The sequence below is a fragment of the Gekko japonicus genome, unplaced genomic scaffold (genome assembly GCF_001447785.1).
Source record: "Gekko japonicus isolate JY-2015 unplaced genomic scaffold, Gekko_japonicus_V1.1 scaffold3565, whole genome shotgun sequence".
NCBI classification, from domain to species: domain Eukaryota; kingdom Metazoa; phylum Chordata; class Lepidosauria; order Squamata; family Gekkonidae; genus Gekko; species Gekko japonicus.
This window is the reverse complement of record NW_015172124.1, coordinates 27,014-50,017: the sequence shown is the minus strand read 5'-3', so window position 1 is coordinate 50,017 and position 23,004 is coordinate 27,014. Positions and strand designations below refer to the sequence as shown.

Sequence of the window (23,004 nt, the reverse complement as noted above, 5' to 3'; positions counted from 1 at the left end):
ATGCTCTTCTCGACACACCAGGTAGGCACGAGAGGAGGGCTGCCCTGACCTGGAATTGCCCCGCCGACCACCCTGATCTCATCAGATCTCTGAAGCGAAGCAGGGTTGGTACTTGGAGGGGAGGCCATCGAGGCAGCCGAGGGTTGCTACGCAGAGGTAGGTAGGTAGGTAGGTAGGTAGGTAGGTAGGAAGGAAGGAAGGAAGGAAGGAAGGAAGGAAAACAAAGCAAATAGATGGGGAGAGAGGCGAGAAGGAAGGAAGGAAGGAAGGAAGGAAGGAAGGAAGGAAGGAAGGAAGGAAGGAAGGAAGGAAGGAAGGCAGGCAGGCAGGCAGGCAGGCAGGCAGGCAGGCAAATAGATGGGGAGAGAGGCGAGAAGGAAGGAAGGAAGGAAGGAAGGAAGGAAGGAAGGAAGGAAGGAAGGAAGGAAGGAAGGAAGGAAGGAAATCTACAAGAGTCTCCCCTTGGCCTTTACTGCAACCACTCCCATGTACTACATAGCACTGTGGCGCTAGGGTTGCCAACCTCCACTGCATGATGTAAGATAAAGAAAGAAAAGAAGAAGCAAATGCATGGACTGTAACTGGACTAGAATCATTTTTGCACGGTGAACATTGGTGGGGTGCAACCTCCAGGCGGGGGCTGGAGACCTCCAGGCAACAGAGCTCAGTCCCCCCACAGAAAATGGCTGCTTTGGAGGGTGGAGTTTTACAGTAAGAGTTTTTGACAATCAGAGTTGTGCCACAGTGGAATCAGCTGCCTGGGGAGGTGCTGAGCTCCCCCCCCACTGGGAGTCATTAAGCAGCAGCTGGACAGAGACTTGTCAGGGATGCTCTGGGCTGATCTTGCATTGAGCAGGGGTTTGGACTAGGTGGCCCGTCTGGCCCCTTCCGACTCTGTGATTCTATAGTTCTCTGAATCTGTGGCATTATACCCTGTTGAGGTCCTTCCCCAAATCATACCTTCCCAAGGTCCACTCCCAAAACCTCCAGGCATTTCTCGGCCTGGGGTTGGCAACCCCAGAGAGCACGCACACTCGTGTCCACCGGGTTCCACACCAGGGCGGCTTCTCCAGCCTCTCCCTTTGCCTTTGAGACCAGTTTCGGTTTTGTGCTGCCCTCTTCTGGAAGCCGTGGCGCACTGCAAGTCCAAGACGGCGCCCCGCCTGAATGAGTCTTGTAATGTTTCCTTTGGGGAGGGAGGGGGCGGTGGCGACCGCACATGTCATACCAGCAATGCCAGAATAAAGGAGAAGGGGTCCCCACAGCTGGACCGGAGGGAGCAGGGGTCTCAGGACGATCCTAAAGGGTTGTTATAGTGCTCTGAATCCACTGAAGTCAAGGGGGTAATTCGGCTCCAGGTGGGGAAATTCCGGGAGATGTTGAGGGTAGAGTCTGGGGAGGGAGGGCTTTGTAGTGGTTTGGTGTCGGTTAAGTGCGCAGACTCTAATCTGGGAGAACCGGGTTTGATTCCCCCACTCCTCCACTTGCACCTGCTGGTGTGACCTTGGGTCAGTCACAAGCTCTGGCACAGCTGTCCTTGAAAAAGAGCAGATTGTGTCACTCAGTCCCACTTACCTCACAGGGTGTCTGTTGTGGGGAGGGGAAGGGAGAGGAGTTTGTAAGCTGCTCTGAGACTCCAAGTGAAGGGTGGGGCATAAATCCAATCTCCTCCTCCTCTCCTCCTCCTCTTTGTGGAGGGCAGTGACCAGAATCCCATAGAGTCCACCTTCCAAAGTGGCCATCTTCTCTTGGGGAACTCATCTCTGTCCCCTGGAGTCATAGGGTTGCCAGCAACGCTCCCTCTAAGCTGTGGAGTCTCGTGAGCAAAAATCCTACTTTGTGGAGCCGCTGGCATTAAAATTGTGAGCGAGCGATTGGGCTGCTGCATCAGTCAGTTTGGCTCTGGAGCCCTCCTTCCTGAGCTAAGATGGAAAATGTGTGAGCCGGAGGCTAAAAATCGGTGAGCTGGCTCGCACTCACTCAGCTTAGGGGGAACACTGGTTGCCCGGTCCCCACCGGCCACCATTGTGGGATGCGGGGGTGGGGGAGGTTGCCAGATCCAGGTTGGGAAACTCCTGGGGATTTGGAGATGGAGCCTGGGGAGGACAGAGACCTCAGTGGGGTACAAGGCCACGGAGCCCACCCTCCAAAGTGTCAGACTTCGGCAGCAATCAGTTCCCAACAACTTTATTCAGGGGAACTGAGCTCTGCAGTCTGGAGATGACCTGTGATTCCAGGGGATCCTCAGGTCCCACCTGGAAGCTGGAATCCCTACCTGGAGATCAGTCGTAATCCCAGGAGATCTCCAGCCACTATCTAGAGATTGAAAGGAACCAAAACAACCAAGCCGGTTTGGTGTAGTGGTTAAATGCGCGGACTCTAATCCGGGAGAACCGGGTTTGATTCCCCCACTCCTCCACTTGCACCTGCTGGATGACCTTGGGCAAGCCGTAGCTCTGATAAGAGCTGTCCTTGAAAAAGAGCAGTTTCTGTCAGAGCTCTCTCAGCCCCACCTACCTCACAGGGTGTCTGTGGTGGGGAGGGGAAGGGGAAGGAGTTTGTAAGCTGCTCTGAGACTCCATTGGGTAGTGAAGGGCGGGATATAAATCCAATCTCTTCTTCTTCTTCTTCTTCTTTTACCTCACAGGGTGTCTGTTGTGGGGAGGGGAAGGGAAAGGAGTCTGTAAGCCGCTCTGAGACACCTTTGGGTAGTGAAGGGCAGGGTATAAATCCAGTCTCTTCTTCTTCTTTTAACTCACAGGGTGTCTGTTGTGGGGAGGGGGAGGGAAAGGAGTTTGTAAGCCGCTCTGAGACTTCGAGTGACGGGCGGGGTGTAAATCCAATCTCTTCGTCTTCTTCTTTTACCTCACAGGGTGTCTGTTGTGGGGAGAGGAAGGGAAAGGAGTTTGTAAGCTGCTCTGAGACACCTTTGGGTAGTGAAGGGCGGGGTATAAATCCAGTCTCTTTTTCTTCTTCTTTTACCTCACAGGAAGGGAAGGGAAAGGAGTTTGTAAGCCGCTCTGAGACACCTTTGGGTAGTGAAGGGCAGGGTATAAATCCAATCTCTTCTTCTTCTTTTACCTCACAGGGTGCCTGTTGTGGGGAGGGGGAGGGGAAAGGAGTTTGTAAGCTGCTCCGAGACACCTTTGGGTAGTGAAGGGCGGGGTATAAATCCAATCTCTTCTTCTTCTTCTTTTACCTCACAGGCTATCTGTTGTGGGGAGGGGAAGGAAAAAGAGATTGTAAGCCGCTCTGAGACACCTTTGGGTAGTGAAGGGCAGGGTATAAATCCAATCTCTTCTTATTTTTCTTTTACCTCACAGGGTGTCTGCTGTGGGGAGGGGAAGGGGAAGGAGTTTGTAGGCTGCTCTGAGACTCCCTTACATAGTGAAGGGCAGGTTATAAATCCAATCTCTCCTCGTCTTCTATGATGTATTATGCCAGAAAAAAGTTATTTACAGATTTATAAGTTCTTTTCCAAAATCCAATTTACTAGGAGCAATTCAAACGCCATCAACACCACAACGGACCGTGCATATCACGCCTCGTTTCGTATACAAACTTTATCAAAATGGTTAGCGTTGAAATTCCTATATATAATTACAAAAATAAAATTACTATTATTCGTATTAGCAAAGGAGTAACGCAAGGGTGTACATACAACTGGCTGTTATATAATGTACTTATACAGCCAGTTGTATGTGCAGCCTTGTGTTACTCCTTTGCTAATACAAATAATAGTAATTTTATTTTTGTAATTAGATATAGGAATTTCAACGCTACCCCCTTTGATAAAATTTGTATACTAAATGAGGCGCGATACGCACGGTCCGCTGTGGTGTTGATGGCATTTGAATTGCTCCTCGGAAAAGAACATATAAGTTTGTGAAGGACTTTTTTTCTGGCATAATACACCACGGTTGTTTTGCTTCCTTTCAACTTCCATCCCGTGATCTCTCTCTTTGGTTTGCACCACACCTGGAGACTGGCAACCCTACCTGGAGAAAAATGGCTGCTTTGGAGGGTGGACTTCATGGCAGTATAGTCTGCTGAGGTCCCTCCCCCAAACTCACCCTTCTTGTTCCACCCTCAAATTTCAACGCATTTCCCAATCCAGAGTGAGTGACCCTAATTGGATTGTTCCCCCTCCCCTTGGGGTAAGTCCACAATCTTCAGCTTGTGCAACACATTTGACTTCCCTCCACTGTTGGGTGTGGCCCTGTCATGATCTGGGCTGTGTAAGCACGGCCTAGCAGGCCTAGGAAGCCTGTGTAGCAGTAGGTGAGGCTGGGCCTACAACTCCCAGGAGCCCCCTGGGAAGTTTTGGAGGCAAAAGTGACTGACCAATAGGAAAAGAGGAGGGCTTGGAATAAGAGACTGGGGGAAGAGTGAAAGTTGTTCTTTCTTCCAGAGGGCAGAGCCAGAAGAAAGGCTGCTGCAGGGGAGAGACCCTCATCCTGAGGGAAGGGTGAGTAGTGTAAGGCCACCTGAGATAGTGAGCTAGGGACAGTATATATTTAGACGCTAGGGCATTTGATTTATTTTCTTTTCACCCACTTACTGTTATTATTCTGCATCTTGTTGTTTGACCTCCTATAAAATAAACCTTTTCCTTGTTTCACTCTGCCTGGTCCTCACACTGTTATTTGGCCAAAAGGGAGGTCTAAAGGTCTTGGGAGGGTGCTCTGGGCCTTCTCAAGGGAGCCTGGAACCAGAGTGGTGGCAGCGTCAGGTGATACCCCCCCTGAGGCGTGACAGGCCCCTTTAATGCTCCGGCCTGAAGCCCACGTTAGAGTTGCCAGCTTTGGGTTAGGAAATACCTGGAGATTTGGGGGGTGGAGGATTTTGGGAAGTGGGGGGGAACCACAGCAGGGTATAAAGCAATAGAGTCCACTGTCCAAAGCAGCCATTTTCTCCTGGGGAACTGATCTTGGTTGTCTGGAGATTCATTGTAGTAGTGGGAGAACTCCAGGTGCTACCTGGAAGTTGGCAGCCTTAGCCCACACTGCCTTGCATGACTGCTTAACTTCTCCCTTGGCTCCAGACTGATGCTAGAGCCGAGTCTTTGGACCCGGCCCTCGCTAGCTGCCTAGCTGGCCGTGTTGTATTTTATCTGGCTATCTCAGAACAGCTGTTCCTTATGGACGTTGACGGGGATCAGGAGACAATTAAAATTATTTAATGGCTTGATGCCTTTCATTAATGTTACTTATCGCCGAAAGTTATTTTTTGGAGGACGTTTTTGGAGAACTCGCCTGTCTGTGATGGGCTTCGCACATTGGCCCAAGTCTTTTAGGCGCCATTTTGAATGCCGAACTCCATCTTGGAGCGCCCGGACAGGTGGCTCCTAGTTTCCTAATTAACCCCTTCCATGCCTGGGGCTGTGTGTGTGTCCAGCGTCAAGCACAAGACATTTAGATCCCGAGGTCTACAACTCTTTGGGGAGGGCCCAGAGTTCCACAGCACAGGCCCATGCCTTGCACAGAGGAAGTTTCCAGTTCTATCCTTCCGATTAAGTACAAGTGGTAGGGCGGGAAATGAACTTTGCCGGCGACCCTAGAGAGATGCTCTCAACACTCAACTTTGAGGCAGAACAATAATCTGACAATTGAAGGCAGCATCGTCTATCAGAAGGCCCAGGGTCCCCAGCCCTTTTACACCTGTGAGCACCTTGGGAATTCTGACACAGTGTGGTGGGCACAGCCAGGATATGTCCGTCACAAAATGGCAGCTGTGGCTTCCCTTCAGTCACACCATGAAGATCCTTGTGCTGTGGTGGCAGCTGCACAGTCAATCAAATCTCCAATGGCCAATCAGAAATCTTGCTGGGCAGAAGCCCCACTTGGCTCCGCCCACTTCCTAAAAATACTTGGCGGGTGCCAGAAAAGAGGTCAGTGGCTGCCATGGTGCTCACGGTCACCACATTGGAGACCCCAGGTCTATACATTCTTTTTAGGCACCCTGCAATTGGATTGCACCGGCCAACTTAAAACGCTCCACCTACTTTGACCACTAGATGGCGGGAAAGATCCGTTCTGATGAGTATAGCTGCGCCTGGCTTTCATCGGCAGGTTTATTTAGTTATACTCGGCTTTTCTCTTCAATGGGGACTCAAAGTGGCTTACAGCATCCTCCCCTTCCTCACTGTATCCTCACAACAACCCTGGGAAGTAGGTGAGGCTGAGAGAGATATATGGAGCAGAGGTCCATCAGTGGCTATTAGCCACAAGGTATAGATAGGATCTCTCAGGCTGGGGCAAGGGATGCTCTGTATTCTTGATGCTTGGGGGGAGGGCTTCTAGTGTCCTGGCCCCACTGATGGACCTCCTGATGGCACCTGGTATTTTTGACCACTGTGTGGACAGAGTGTTAGTGTCACGGTAGAGCCAGGGAGGCAGGCAGACAGGGGGAGTCACAATACAAGTCCAAAGGTCAGCCGGGAGTGCAGTCAGCAGAGCATTAAACAAGTCCCAAAACACCAGACAAAGCCGTAGTCAAACATACCAGAGGTCAGAGTACAGGGAGCAAAGCCAAGGGTGTGGTCAGGTGCAAAGCTGGAAGTCTGGAGCCAGAGCAGTCCAAACACAAGCCAAGTCCAAAAAGCCACAGAGTCAAACAGGAATCAAGGTGCAGAGCTGCCAGCACAAATTGCTCATGGCCAGAGGCCCTACTAATAGTGTTCTGGCCCATTAACTCATTAGCACCTTTGTGCGAAGTCCTGGGTGCTGTTAAAACTCAGGGCTCAAGGATCTCTGCCCTCTTGAACATTCGTCGGCTAGCCAGCTCCTGACGTCTCTGATCCCTAAGCCTACTTACTGGTGGGGGAGATGCAGGTGGTGAGCTGCTTATGGCCTGCTCAATCCCAGGTGCAAACTGTCCTTTAGTTGACTCAGACTGCTGTGTATCCTCCTCAGTACTTACAGTAGGTGCAGATCCTGATGCTTCTTCAGCTCTTAAAGGCACTGAATCCTCCCCTCTTAGGCTGTCAGGAGCTGGCTCTGGGGCTGAGTCAAGGGCAGGCATGACAGTTAGACTGGATGGGCCATTGGCCTGATCCAACATTGGCTTCTCTTATGTTCTTCTGACTGGCCCAAGGTCCCCCAGCGAACATCTGTGGCCGGGTGGGGATTCGAACCTGGGTTTCCCAGATCCTAGTCTGACTTTCTGACCCAGGCATATGGAGCGGCACAGTGGACAGATGTGGAGGCAGTGTTGCAAGAAGGTGACAAAGATGACTACTGGCAGGGTGCACATGAAATCGTGCTTGCCTCTGCCAACAAGAGGGAAAAACAGAATGAAGGTCCAGAAGATGAACGAGACATTTTCTGCAGGGAGAGTTCTCCCTGCGCCTGCATTTGTATCCCCCCACCTCTTTTGCTTGTTTCCACAGATGTTTTTGCAGTCTCAGGTGCAAAAACAGTTTGTCCTCTCTTGTGGCTCAGCATCAGGCTTCCCTGTTTCCAGGAATTCCCCTGCTGTGCCACAAGAGGAGGCAAACTGTGTTTTTGCTCCTGGGACTACAAAAACCTCTGCGGAAACGGGCAAAAGTGGTGGAGGAATGCAAATGCAGGAGCGAGGAGGGCGTTCCTGCAGAAACTGTTTGGCTGAAGGGGGTGGGGACCATATCTCAGGCTTTGTTGGTGCACTGAAAATGGAGGAAGAAGAAAGGGAGAAGATACTCACATTAGCCACAGCATCATGGGCGAGGATGTCATTGCCCTCACCCACCATGTGCCAGTAGCAGGTCTCAGATCATTCTGGGTCCATGCGAACCACCCTGTACTCAACGCAGCAGAGATGTAAAAGGCTTAGAAGCCTGACGTTGAATCTAGTGAAGAGAAGGACCTTGGAGGGACCCCCTGAGGTCCAGGGACTCCGAGGCATGACATCGGCATTCTCCAGGAAGCTTGTGGATTTCAGGTAATATTTTATTTTGTCCATGAATTGTAAAAATGTGCAACCGGCATGATTACAGGCCTCATTAACCGATGGGGAGTTTGCAAGTTCCTTCCTGCCACAAGCCTCGTAAATAAATAAAAAAGAAAGGGATCTAAATAACATACTGCTCTACAGCGATTAGTGCAAGTCAAAGTACAACATTTCCTTGATGTGTAAGCACAATTCAGTCCCAGACCACTGGTACAGAGCGTTGCCCTGGCCAGAGTTGCTCATGCAACTTTATTCTCAATCCGTGCAGAAAAGCTGCTTTAGGAAGAGTTGATTTTTAATGTTACCTTTGTGGCATGGTTGCTGCCACCAACACCATGGGGTTGGATTGCACTTATAATGGGCTTTGCCACCTTATTTTCCTCATTTATAAGTGCCTGTTTCTTTAGGGCTTTCCCCCCCCTTTCTGCATGTGTTTTGTTCCTTCTAGTGGTCGATTTGATATTACAACGGGTTATGTCCAGCATAAAAACCTGCAGTTTAAATCTGCAGGGAGATATGCCAAACATAAACCGGTGTAATATCAAATCAACCACTATCCTTCAAAAAATACTGGGCCTGCCCATGTGTGTGCCTTATGTGGCCATCTGCCTGGAAACTAATCAAAGGCTCCTTGAAACTAAAGCATGGATCGATACTATCAAATTTTGGCTACATTTTAAGAATAATAACGGTAGCCTTATTTTTCATAGGCTGACGGAGTCTCAGTCTTCAATGTGGTTAAGCCACATAGAAAAGAAAATCAATTCAATAGGGATCAGTATTGATTTATCCCCCCTTACCGAAAGTTCAGCCTTTGCACGGATCAAACAAAGGCTCCTTGACATTGAGATGCAGGATCTTAGGAGCCTCGCTTAAGGTAGATGTTCACCCTTGGGCTTGGGGATTTTACCCTATGGGTATATGGCAGAGTATTTAACCTGTTCAATAGCCCCGCTCTATCGCAGAACTTATTCATTAGCTTGTTTCAATGTGTTACCCGCTGCGGTTCTCTACGGGAGATTTCATAAAATACCATACGCTAACAGGCTAGGCACGTGTAATCGGCGGGACATAGAGAGCCTTGAACATATCTTTTTGCACTGTACTCATTATCTTGCTATACGTTCCACACTTATTGATCCCTTGTTGAGAGAGCAAGCCGGGAAATCTGATGAAGGCAAAAAAATTTTTTTATTATCTACTCGGAACCAAATTGTGATTGAAACTGTGGCCAGATCTGTGTACCTTGCAGCTAGGAGGCGAGCAGCGTCTCAGCGGACAGGGCCTTGACTGTTCAGACTGTTTCCGCCCTATTATAATACAATTGTTATGCCAATAAAGGTTGTTTGTTTAAATTGACCACTAGAGGGTGCAAAAACCATGCAGAACAGACCACCCACACCCCCAGAGGAAACAGGAATTTACAAGCAAAGAACGTGAGAATGTAGCAAATCCCAGTGTTTGAAATGGGGAAACTGTGGGATGTGATTAGGTACCACATGAGTGGCGCTAGCCTCAAAAGAGTTGTGCTCTGTTAAGTGAGTAAGAGGTTGGGTTCTGCTGTTTCCAGAAGAAGAAGAAGAGATGGGATTGATACCCCGCCCTTCACTACCTAAGGGAGTCTCAGAATGGCTTACAAACTCCTTTCCCTTCCCCTCCCCACAACAGACACCCTGTGAGGGAGGCGGGGCTGAGAGAGCTCTTGACAGAAACGGCTCTTTTTCAAGAACAGCTCTTATCAGAACTACGGCTTGCCCAAGGTCATCCAGCCAGGTGCAAGTGGAGGCGTGGGGAATCAAACCCGGTTCTCCCAGACTAGAGTCCGCACACTTAACCACTACACCAAACTGGCTTCCACAAATGGAAACACTCCCATTAGCGGAATGGAACTTCCAGTCTCTCTTCTTCCCCGTAGTGGTCTGATTTTCTCAAAATGTTGCTCCCCCACACACCAGGACCCCCCCCACAACAAACCAGGAACGGCATGAGGGGCAAATTCAAAGTCTGGAATGGGAAGGAGGAAGCTTCCAAAATTGCACCCCTTCCATTAATCATTGGTGGAATCCAACCCAACTTCATCTTTCTATCTTACCCTGTATTACGGATCATCAGTGTTGTTTGCGACCCCGTTACATGAAAGCAGCAAAAACGTTGCAGGAGTAACATAAGAATCAGATTAAGAAACAGGGCTGCCTGTACCCTTAATTCCAAAAGAAACTGAATTCTGTGTCCTCTATAATTTATGCAGATTTGCCCCACCCCCACCCCCTGTTTTGCATAACTTAATCCGGATTTGCTTGGCATAGGAAAAGACAATGAACTATAAATGACACCCTGGCCCGGCTCACTGGAAACTTGACTCGGCCACTCTTGGTCTTTTGCGATTTAAGCATGCCTTGCCTACGGTTATCGCAGTATTATGCCACCTCCACGAGAACTAGAAACTTGCTTTCAAAAGCTGGGATTCTGAAGGAGATGGATTCTGTGCTCAATACCCAGTGCAGCCGACACACGGCCTTGCCCAAAGTTTATCAAAGCTCACAGTCAAATAACTGACCTGGACGAAAGTCGGTTCAGCTTAAACATCAAAACTATTAGCAAAGTTTCAGAGGGTAGCCATTCTGGTCTGCAGTAGAGCCGCTCGATTCGGGTCCAGTAGCATCTTAAAGAACAGCAAGATTTTGGGGGTATAAACTTTTGAGAGTCAAAGCTCCCTTTGTTATCTGATGAAGGGAACGTTGACTCTCAAAAGCTTATACCCCAGAGCTTTTCTTAGTCTTCAAGGTGCTGCTGGACTCAAATCCAGGTACTCTGTGCTCTTCTATCTGCTTCAAGCCTTCAGCGGTCTTCACTCCCCCCCCCCCATCCAGAGGTGGGGAATGTAGAATGGTATGGTATAGCCCAATCTCATCAGAACTCAAAAGCTAAGCAGGGCCGGTACGTGGATGAGAGACCACCAAGGAAGACTCTGCAGAGGCAGGCAATGCCAAACCACCTCTGCTTCTCACTTGCCCTGAAAGCCCCTTGCTGGGGTCACCCATAAGTCTAAGCTAAGCAGGGTCAGCACTTGGAAGGGAGACCACCAAGGAAGACTCTGCAGGGGAAGGAAATGCCAAACCACCTCTGCTTCTCACTGGTCTTGAAAGCCCCTTGCTGGGGTTGCCATAGGTCTAAGCTAAGCAGGGTCAGCACTTGGAAGGGAGACCACCAAGGAAGACTCTGCAGAGGAAGGCAATGGCAAACCCCCTCTGCTTCTCACCTGCCTTGAAAGCCCCTTGCTGGGGTCGCCATAAGTCAGTTGTGACTTGATGGAACTTATGTACGTGTTATGTATCGGGACTGAATCATTCCAGGTATGTCACACCAGAGACTGGCTGAGCTTGGGGCACAAGACCAATAGCCTACTAGGACTCTGGAAGTAACCAGAGTAAAATATAAGTGAAGTTATATTTTTTTTAAAAAGTAGTAGGCTCTGGGGTCTTGTCTTGCTCTTGCTGAAATTACAAATAAAGCTGAGCTGATCACTAGACTTGAGCCTGCCCATCCATGGAACCCCCACTATTTAACAGCACGTATATCAGGTTCACAGGAAGGAAGGCTGCATGGTATAGCCCGATCTCATCAGATCTCAGATGCTAAGCAGGGTCGGTACTTGGGAGGGAGACCACCAAGGAAGACTCTGCAGGGGAAGGCAATGGCAAACCACCCTCTGCTTCTCGCTCGCCTTGAAAGCCCCTTGCTGGGATTACTGTAAATCAGTTGTGACTTGACGGCACATGTGAAGTTAGTCAGTCTCCCTGCTGTGACCCGGATGTCCCAGACTAGCCTGATCTCATCAGATCGGGGATGCCAAGCCGGATTGGCCGTGATCAGTACTTGGGAGGGAGACCACCAAGGAAGACTCTGCAGAGGAAGGCGATGACAAACCACCCTCTGCTCCTCACTCGCCTTGAAAGCCCCTTGGCAGGTTCACTGTAAGTGGGCTGCGACTTGGTGGCACTTTACAGGCACACACATCCAGAGCCTTGTGTATGCTCCAAAGTGTACATGGGGGTTGCTGCATTGTAGGTTTTTGTAATTTGTCTTGAGGAAGCTGTGCATTTACAAAGCGCCGGGCAGAAAAAGTTGCCTCCTCCAGTGAAGTGTTTAGAGAAACCACTCAGTCGGTGGAACTTCAGCATTATCGTGGGACGGGAGGCTAAGTGGAATCTTCAAAACCATTAGGGCTGGTTCACACATGCCCATCCGCTATTCGGTTTCTCTAGACCTGACCATAGTACAATGGGGGCTGCATGTCTGAAATGACTCCATTGAAAAATGTTCCGCTGAAGATAGCATGTGTTCAATACGAAATTTCTCTCTGCAATGGTCTGGTCCAGTCCCATAGGCTGAGCCGTCACAACACGACAGCTGTCCAGATATGAACTGTTCCTTAATCAGGGGTAAGGGCCAGTCCATCTAAACGCTTCAATTTCAATGGGCTTCAATCAATTGCTGCCCATTAGACTGCTGTACTATAGAAAGTGATGTCCCTTATCAGAATCAATATACACAGGAAAGCCAACGCAGCAAAACATTTAGCCTGCCCATTACTAGCAATTGCACCTTTGCAGATGGAGAAGTCTCTTCTTTGCCAGGGCAAACTCAGAAATTATTGTCTGCTGTTATCTTAGCCCTCTCTGGTAACAAGTGCTTATGCCTGCAACTGGTACTGGGAAGAACAGGGATAGAACAGCTCATGCTTGCCCCGTAATTTCCTTCACCTGCATGGCAGACATGTGGGGGATTTAGGGGAATCTAACGGGTGTGGATTATGAAGGACAGATGTGCGATACATGTAAATCTGAGCATCATAAACCTCTCATGTACATATATCCAAGACACAGATGGCAAACCCAGAGGCTTACAGGATGCTCAAACAGAGCCCCAGCACAAGTGAGGTTTCTTGTTCGGTTTCAGGGAGCCAGCAGCTTTTATGTGCTTGCAAGGAGCTGCTCCCTGGCTGATGTGCCATCAGAGCACCCATGCCTACAAGAGTTCATTGAATCAGGGTCAATACCTGCCTGCTTTGCGTGTGGTCCAATGTATGTCTAGAACCACAGGGTTCTAGAAGCATGCTTTAAAAAAAACAACAGCTAAACCAAATAAATGAAAACAGAACTTTTTAGGAATGTAGATGCGAAATATCACGGGAAATTCCACGCGTACTTGATCACAGAAGGCAATTGGCCAAGATGAGGACAACCCACAAAGGGGGTGTTCTCTCCATACAGAGCTGCGATTAAGTGCACAATTCCAGTAGCCGGCTACCTCTGCTTAAGGACGAAGAAACTTGCGACGGCGTAGAAGTCTGAAATATTCCGTCCACTAGAAAACCACCTCAGCCATCGAACAGTCAACACATACCCCCAATGAGATAATTCAGGGGCAATCAACCTTACCTCATTAACAGTTGCAACGATCAGTAATCCATTGTTCCCTTTTAACAATCAACAGTCTAATAAGGTGCAAAGTCACATTTAGGAGCCTTTGAAAACAGTCCAATTTGAGGATCCGGCAATCAAACAGAATGGCATTTAAATGTCAACAAAACATGTCGGTTTCATCAGGTTGAATTTCCAGAACCTGCTGGTGCCTCTTTGCACATCAGGTATAAATCAGAATGCTTTAAGTGCATACCCCCCAAATGTAAGGTGTGACAAAAACATGTTTGCAAACATATCTGTCCCACAGGTACAGTCATCAGACACCTTTTACTGGCTAGGATTCCCTGTTGAGTGAACACAAAGCAATGGACCCTGGTGTTCTGCTAAATCATCTCTCCAATCACCTTGATCTTCTTGTCATTTTAGCAATGTGCAGTAAAGAAGCCCTGCATGTTGCCAATAATTTAATAAAATCAATTAATACTGCTTAATAAATACGTAAAGGTAACTTTTCTTATCTTTCAAACCAAAAAAAAAAAATATCTATAGCTTCAACGAAAGTTAAGGATGATTGTCCCATGATTAACTAAGGCAAATCTGTTTTATGTGGATTTCTCTCTCTCTCTCTCTCATTCTCTCTCTCTTTTCTTTACATAAAGCAATCACATAAAAAATAGTTATAAATAGAAAAAATTCCAAAGGATTTCCCACCCTCCCCCACCACACCCCATCCCGACAAAACAGGAAATGTAACAAAAAAGAAATTGTCCCTTTTGCTTCAAGTACGTGTAGATTATACAGTACTCCGAATCTTTGGATATTTTACAAGGACTCCAAATCGTAGATTAAAAAGGATGGGGGGAAAACCTGCTGAAGGAAACTATTGTCTGCAAAACAGTAGCTCTGAAAGATGCCTGTACAGATATGTTTTTTTAAAAAAGGGTTTGGGGGACTCTGAGGCCCTTTGGGATAAGTCTGGTTATTTTTTCCCCCTTCCCCCAATTTGCTTGCTGCAAAGATGCCTTTTGGTGGAACACAAACAAGGTGGAGCCGTTTGCAGGGACAGTATTATTCCCCACGTGGTCTCCTGGTCAGAAAAAAGGTCCTCGATCGAAGGGTCCCTTTGGAAGTGGGATCCTTTGGAAACGGGATCCGCAGCAGTTCTGAAGATTGCACTACTTCTAGGGCCTGCGGAGGAAGGAAAAAATAGCTACATTAGGTCTCTCTCGGCAGCACTTCCGATAGTCTGTTTATCAGGCGAGGATTCTATGATGGAAGGTGACAGGACAAGAGAGCAAAGGGACACATTTTTCAAAGTCCCGGTGAGATGTGAACTTGGCACCCAGAATTTTAATCCCCTGTGATATTAAAATGGATTCTACTCAGGGGTCATTTCCTGCAGCGGAGCTCCGGCAGTAAAGAGCCCAGGGGGCGGGCACATGCAACAAGCCCCACCCCCTGCTCCCAGCAACCCTCAGTCAGAGCAAGAAGCAGCCAGGTAAGCTGCAGAGCCAACAGGTCCAAAACAGTCCAGTGGCACCTTTAAGACCAAGTTTTATTCAGGTACAAGCTCTCCCTCCTCTGCGAGGACGGATCTGCACGTTTCCCCCCCCCCCAATAGCTAGCAATCCAAAACAGTCCAGTGGAGCCTGAGCGGTGGGTGTTGCCTTCTGACACACTTCCGGTGATGTCAGGGGTGTGTGGCATATGCAAATAAGTTATGCTAGTGAGTTATGCTAATGAGCTCCTGCACCCCTTTTTCTATGAAATGACCCTGATTGTACTGCTCCTGTTTTGTCAGGCCCTGTTGTCAAATCTGTTTGCCTCTCCTGTCCATCAATCCAGGAGACATCTGTCCTCAAATCCCTCCGCTATCTCCTCCTCCTCCTCTTTCACATCTAAACCCATCCCTTGGCAGCTCTCTGTGGCCTCCCTCTGTCTTGCCCTTCCTTTCCATCACACCTTCCTCCCTCTTGTCCTTTGCTCCTTTACTCTCAGCTACCCTTGTGGGGAGGGGCCGTGGCTCAGTGGCACAGCACCACTTGGCATGCAGAAGGCCCCAGGTTCAATCCCCGGCATCTCCAGTGGAAAGCATCAGGTAGCAGGTGACGCGAAAGAAATCCGCCTGGGATCCGGGAGAGCCGCTGCCAGTCTGAATAGACAACACTGACCTCGAAGGACCCAGTATAAGGCAGCTTCATGTGTGTTCATAGGTGTATCCTGCTTTCCTAAATGGTCTTTCTTCCCTGCTGCCCGTTATGTCTGGCGCTCCTTCCCAAAAAGAGCCTCCACACTCTCTTCCTTCAAAGCCCTCCAAAACAGCCACTTTTGTTTGGCAAGGATTTACTCCTCCCTTCCCACCAAAACAAAGCGCTTTCCCCCATTCTCGTTTTACTTGCTACGTTTCTGTTTCTTCAGGGGGTTTCCCCCCGTTACATAAGAACATAAGAGACGCCAATGTTGGATCAGGCCAAAGGCCCATCCAGTCCAACACTCTGTGTCACACAGTGGCCAGAAATACGAGGTGCCATCAAGAGGTCCAGCAGTGGGGCCAGGACATTAGGAGCCCTCCCACTGTTGACCCTCCCCCTAGCACCGTAGGAGAGAAGGTGGAAATAAAGCTGTGTGATATCGGATTGACCACTAGATGGAGCAGAACACAGGAGGAACATGAAACCCCTCCCACACACCGAAGAAACAGGAACTTAACCGTGAGTAAAATGGGAATGCAGAAAAGCCCAACGTCTATGGAACTGGACTTGGTCCTGTTCCACCCTTTGCTCGCCTGTCCTCCACCTCACATCCCCTTCTCTCCTCTGCTTCCTTCTCTGCTGAAACCTAGGACTCATTCACACATTACAAAGTCCTTATGTCCCTCACACGTCTGCCCCGGTCCCGTTGAAGAGGCGTGCCCTGGGAGTTCCGTGCGTGGGACTTAATTCCCAAGTGCAAAAGCCTGATACTGATCAGAACCACGGTCTATCCTGGAGAGCAGGCTTAAACCCTCACTATTTCCCCCACCCGAATTAAATATCGAGCGGCTATTTGCCCCGCTGGGGATACTCACGTGTAGCCCGTGAGGACACCTATAGACAATCTGTACAAGTGAGTTTCCCCAAAGGGGACACACAGCAGTTTCTGAGGTCATTCCAGGTTGAAAAAACAGCTCAGGTTGGGGAAACCGCTCCGGTCAGAAGGGTTAACCCCTTGCGCACCACAATGTTGATCTGAATTGTTGAAGGCGCCATCTTGCTGGCGAAGAAAGTTGAAGCAGCCAAACGGGCAGAGTTGAGGTTAGCCTTCTCTGCTCGTCCATCCCGTGGGAAGGAAATGTTCAATGTGACTCTTGGCTGAGGATCCCGCCCCCTTGTAAGTATAAGTCACCATAAGTCAGAAACAACTTGGTGGCATGTAGCACTCACACAGATGGCCATCGGACAACAATGCAGATTCTGTGAACTTGGGCCGATCGTGAGAGGGAGGGCAGGAAGGTTTGCCTCAGTGCTTAGTTCTCGCGGCCCTTTCTTACACTCCCAGGGAAATGCCGATCGCCACTTTGGGGTCAGGAAGCCATTTTTCTCCAAGCCAGTTTGGCTGGGGATCCTGGAGGGTTTTTTTCCTCATCTTCTGGTCACTGGGGTTGTGGGGGGGAAGGTATTGTTAATTTCCTGCATTGTGCAGGAGGTTGGACTAGAGGACCCTGGGGGTCCCGTCCAACTCTATGATTCTAAGTATGGGGAAACTGTACAGGGCAAGCATGAAGCTTCAGTCCCCTCCAGCTTTCTCTGCATATAGCAAGCTTTCACGGTGTCATCAACATCTGAAAGAGGGCAAGATGAACTGCCTTCTGCAGGATCTGCGTGGCATGCAGCTGGGTCCCAAGAGATGCCTGACTGTGCAAACCAGCGAGGTACCATTTTTTGGTGCAAAAAGGAAAAAGCAAGCAGAGAGCCAAAGAGACAGCACAGCACAAGACACAGTCTACCGAATGCATCCCCTTCTCTTACGAACACCAGGACGGATGGAAAACTGCTGATCTGGAGGAACCCTGCTGTCCAAGCCTGGCAGTTCAGGCTAGCAGGATGGTGGATAATGGCTCCCTATTTCCTGAAATATGCCCCTTTCAGAATTGTGTAGTGGGTCACCCCACGCTCAGCAGACAGTCCACCTGGTGCCACCCCACAGCCTATCGGGCAGCAGCTGAGCCCTAGCCCACACTTCAGCAAAGGAGACCCACTTGCTAAAGTTTGGCATAAATCAATGTTGGTGGATCTGAGTGCAAATGCTACGTGTCTGCACTAAATTTCTTGCAATGGGATCTGTGCTCTCTGGCCATTCTCACTCAGCCCCCATTGTCATTCTGCCACAGTGATGCACATGCCAAACACCTTCTTTGTGTAGGAGAGCCAGTTTGGTGTAGTGGTTAAGTGCACAGACTCTACTCTGGGAGAACTGGGTTTGATCCCCCACTCCTCCACTTGCACCTGCTGGATGACCTTGGGCAAGCCGTAGTTCTGGCACAGCTGTTCTTGAAAAAGAGCAGTTTCTGTCAAGAGCTCTCTCAGCCCCACCCACCTCACAGGCTGTCTGTTGTGGGGAGGGGAAGGGAAAGGAGTTTGTCAGCTGCTCTGAGACACCTTTGGGTAGTGAAGGGCGGGGTATAAATCCAATCTCTTCTCTCTTCTTCTTCGTCTTCTCCAGATTAGAACCCACCGCTCTTAACCACGACACCACACTGGCTCTCCTACACAACTACGCATGGTAGGCGTACCCAGAGTCACCCTGGGGAATGCACCACCATTTTTAAAAAAGCGAGTTCCCAGCTGGGAATTCCTTTAAACTGTGTTGCAGGGCCCGAGTCTGGTTGGTATCACTGCAGCAGGGAGAGATGAAGGGACCCTATTTATTTATTTATTTATTTTTATCCCGCCCTCTCGCCGAAGCGGCTCAGGGCGGCGTACAACAACATACACTAAAACAACTCATCTGCCTCCCTGCCTCCCATGCACTGGTTTTCCTTTCCCGAATGGTACGAGGGGGGGCATGCAAGCAAATAATACCCCCGGGGATCACTGAGCGTTGGACTGGAGTGGCCTTTGGCCTGACCCAACCTGGCTTCTCTTATGTTCTTATTGGGACTAGTGGCACATGAACCAAATGTTGCACCCCCACCACTGAAAACACGTTAATTAATGGTGGAATTCCCCCTCATTGATGGCCACTCAGATCTGCCTTGGAGGAGGCAGCCTTGCCTTGTTTTATTGTAGCGCCCGCCCAGGTGTAAACGGAATGGGACATACCGAAAACATCCACTGGACAGAAGGTGACTCAGTTGCTAGTTTCAGAAATGGGGGCAAGGTGGTTGAGTCCCGCCAGTCCACTAAACCCCGTACTCCAGGGGTCGGGGAGTGAGAAAAACGGCCGTGCCGAGAGGCCGTCGTTGGGCCCTAGGGCAAAGGCGAAGATCCCACCGTTCCGCTCCATGTCGAGGTGCGTCCTCCCAAAGAGCTTCATTTGGGTCTCCTCAAACTGGCTCTCGAGCTCTTGCAAACTCAGGGCACCCTTGGCCCCGTCCATAAAATGCTTCGGGCTGGGGCCCGGAAGGCACATTGCCGCGCCGCCGAGATGGCCGCTCATCTCTTCCAGAGCCGGCGGCATCAGGAAGTTCTTCTCGTCCGGTTGGCCGTTCTGTGCAAACAACAGACTCGCCGCTCTCCAGGTGGCCGGCTTGCGCCCCCTCCTGGGCCGGGAGATCCGGCAGCTCTGGCGCTTGATGTGGCGGTGCAGGTGGTCCGAGCGGGTGAAGCTCTTGTAGCAGAACTTGCACTGGTAAGGCCGGATGCCCGTGTGGATGCGCATGTGGTTCTTTAAGTCGTAGTTGTGGACGAATTTGGCGTTGCAGTGGATGCAAAGGTAGCAGCTGCTCTGAGACACCTTTGGGTAGTGAAGGGCGGGGTATAAATCCAATCTCTTCTCTCTTCTTCTTCGTCTTCTCCAGATTAGAACCCACCGCTCTTAACCACGACACCACACTGGCTCTCCTACACAACTACGCATGGTAGGCGTACCCAGAGTCACCCTGGGGAATGCACCACCATTTTTAAAAAAGCGAGTTCCCAGCTGGGAATTCCTTTAAACTGTGTTGCAGGGCCCGAGTCTGGTTGGTATCACTGCAGCAGGGAGAGATGAAGGGACCCTGCCTCCCATGCACTGGTTTTCCTTTCCCGAATGGTACGAGGGGGGGCATGCAAGCAAATAATACCCCCGGGGATCACTGAGCGTTGGACTGGAGTGGCCTTTGGCCTGACCCAACCTGGCTTCTCTTATGTTCTTATTGGGACTAGTGGCACATGAACCAAATGTTGCACCCCCACCACTGAAAACACGTTAATTAATGGTGGAATTCCCCCTCATTGATGGCCACTCAGATCTGCCTTGGAGGAGGCAGCCTTGCCTTGTTTTATTGTAGCGCCCGCCCAGGTGTAAACGGAATGGGACATACCGAAAACATCCACTGGACAGAAGGTGACTCAGTTGCTAGTTTCAGAAATGGGGGCAAGGTGGTTGAGTCCCGCCAGTCCACTAAACCCCGTACTCCAGGGGTCGGGGAGTGAGAAAAACGGCCGTGCCGAGAGGCCGTCGTTGGGCCCTAGGGCAAAGGCGAAGATCCCGCCGTTCCGCTCCATGTCGAGGTGCGTCCTCCCAAAGAGCTTCATTTGGGTCTCCTCAAACTGGCTCTCGAGCTCTTGCAAACTCAGGGCACCCTTGGCCCCGTCCATAAAATGCTTCGGGCTGGGGCCCGGAAGGCACATTGCCGCGCCGCCGAGATGGCCGCTCATCTCTTCCAGAGCCGGCGGCATCAGGAAGTTCTTCTCGTCCGGTTGGCCGTTCTGTGCAAACAACAGACTCGCTGCTCTCCAGGTGGCCGGCTTGCGCCCCCTCCTGGGCCGGGAGATCCGGCAGCTCTGGCGCTTGATGTGGCGGTGCAGGTGGTCCGAGCGGGTGAAGCTCTTGTAGCAGAACTTGCACTGGTAAGGCCGGATGCCCGTGTGGATGCGCATGTGGTTCTTTAAGTCGTAGTTGTGGACGAATTTGGCATTGCAGTGGATGCAAAGGTAGGGCCTTTCGCCGGTGTGCTTCCGCATGTGGATCTTCAGCTTGTCCTGCCTGCGGAAATGAGAAACAACAGGTGCTTGTTACTGCCAGCTCATTGCCAGTCTACGGGGTGCGTTCGCTATTACGGCTGTTGGGACTTTTCCTGGTGGGCCGATAGCCTGCCTGCCACGCACACACACCCCTGCCAGGTTAATGGTACCCAAGCCAGGCTGAATCAAGGGGGACCTGGATGAACAAGCGAGGACTCTCTTTCTTCCTCCTTCCTTTGAAGAAGAGAAGAAGAGATTGGATTTATACCCCGCCCTTCACTACCCGAAGGTGTCTCAGAGCGGCTTACAAACTCCTGTCCCTTCCCCTCCCCACCACAGACACCCTGTGAGGTAAAAGAAGAAGAAGAGATTGGATTTATCCCCCGCCCTTCACTACCCGAAGGTGTCTCAGAGCGGCTTACAAACTCCTGTCCCTTCCCCTCCCCACCACAGACACCCTGTGAGGTAAAAGAAGAAGAAGAGATTGGATGTATACCCCGCCCTTCACTACCCAAAGGTGTCTTAGAGCGGCTTACAACCTCCTCTCCCTTCCCCTCCCCACAACAGACACCCTGTGAACAGTGTTCCCTCTAAGCTGAGTTAGTGTGAGCTAGCTCACAGTTTTTTAGCCTCTGGCTCACACATTTTTGCCTCAGCTCAGGAAGGACGGCTCCAGGAGCAAAGTAATTTGCGCAGCAGCCAAATGGCTCGCTCACAACTTTAATGTCAGGAGCTCACAGAGTGGAATTTTTGCTCACAAGACTCCACACCTTAGAGGGAGCATTGCCTGTGAGGTAGGTGGGGCTGAGAGAACTCTGACAGAAACTGCTCTTTTTCAAGGACAGCTGTGCCAGAGCTTGTGACTGACCCAAGGTCACCCAGCCAGGTGCAAGTGGAGGAGTGGGGAATCAAACCTGGTTCTCCCAGATTAGAGTCCGCACACTTAACCACTACACCAAACTGGCTCTCTGAGAGAGCGGGGTCTAACGTTCCCTCTAAGGTGTCTTGTGAGCAAAAAACCTACTTTGTGAGCTCCTGGCATCAATCCCCGACATCCTCTGTTAAAAGGACCAGGAAACAGGTGATGTGAAAGACCTCAGCCTGAGACCCTGGAGAGCCGCTGCCAGTCTGAGTAGACAAGACTGACCTTCGTGGACCCAGGGTCTGATTCAGTAGAAGGCCGCTTCAGGTGTTCATTGAACCATTCCCCCTACCAGTACGGAAGGGACCAGGGAACCAGATTATAGGTTCTGACATATTTATTACCTACGTTGTTTTCCCCCCAGTTGAACCCAAACAGATGATATCCAGAAACCAAGGTTGTCATTCTTTTGATCTTTTAAAAACAAAATCTTCACTGTTTTGCATGCTAATTTAACAAGCCACCCCCATCTATACAGCTGTGACCTGTAATTCCATTTCATCGTCTGACAAAGTGTGCGTGCACACAGAAGCTCACACCTTGAATGCAACTTTGTTGGTCTTCAAGGTGCCACCGGACGCTAATCTTTGTTCGATTTCCCAAAAAGCACAGTGAAATTCTCGGGCCAGCAGGTGGCAGCACAAGCCCACATAACAGCTTTGCCGGCTCCTGTTTGGAGGAGACCAGCTTGTTCTACGGTCGAAGTCCAGCAGGGGTGAAAAGGGCTGTCAATTTGTAGCCGACATATGGAGCAGAGGTCCATCAGTGGCTATTAGCAGGGCTTTTTTTGTAGAAAAAGCCCAGCAGGAACTCATTAGCATAATAGGCCATACCCAACACCAGGAACTCATTAGCATATTAGGCCACACCCTGACAGCACAGCTCATTCGCATATTAGGCCACCCCCCCAATGTTGCCAGAAGTGTGGTCATCCAGCCACTCCCACCTATTGCTTCTTATTCTCTTTACCTTGTTTGTTGTCAAAACCCAGGGCTTTTTGCATGTTAGGCCACATACCCCTAATTGCAGCCAATCCAAATGAGTTTCTGCTGTTGAGTGTGGCCTATTATGCTAATGAGTTCCTGCTGGGCGTGGCCAACTTGGGAGCCAGCCGGAACTCCGTTCCTGTGCGTTCCTGCCCAAAAATAGCCCTGGCTATTAGCCACAAGGTACAGACAGGAACAGGAACTCTCAGTCTGGGGCAAGGGATGCTCTGTATTCCTGGTGCTTGAGGGGGCCACAGTGGGAGGGCTTCTGGAGTGACACAGAGTGTTGGACTGGATGGGCCCTTGGCCTGATCCAAAATGGCTTCTCTTATGTTCTTAAGAGCAGAGGCCCATCAGTGGCTCTTAGCCACAAGGTATAGATGGAACACTCTGTCTGGGGCAAGGGATGCTCTGTATTCCTGGTGCTTGGAGGGGGGCCACAGTGGGAGGGCTTCTGGTATCCTGGCCCCACTGCTGGACCTCCTGATTTGACCTGGTATTTTTGACCACAGTGTGACACAGAGTGTTGGCCTGGATGGGCCACTGGCCTGATCCCAAAATAGTCAGTAAGGACAAAAAAGGGAAAAAGGAAAAAA

The 23,004-nt window shown here is 50.1% G+C and overlaps 1 protein-coding gene across 1 annotated transcript in view; it reads right to left on the bottom strand.

Moving 5' to 3' along the window:
* Positions 1 to 14,217: 14,217 nt before the first annotated feature.
* The window catches only part of ZBTB7C (zinc finger and BTB domain containing 7C), a 19,146-nt gene continuing 10,359 nt past the window's right edge, over positions 14,218 to 23,004 (bottom strand). The window contains exons 2-3 of the mRNA XM_015420993.1: positions 19,858 to 20,522; positions 14,218 to 14,543 (exon numbers count right to left, since the gene is read on the bottom strand). Of these exons, the coding sequence (XP_015276479.1) occupies positions 19,886 to 20,522 (637 nt within the window). The 3' untranslated portion in view covers positions 14,218 to 14,543; positions 19,858 to 19,885. The remainder of the gene's footprint in view (positions 14,544 to 19,857; positions 20,523 to 23,004) is intronic.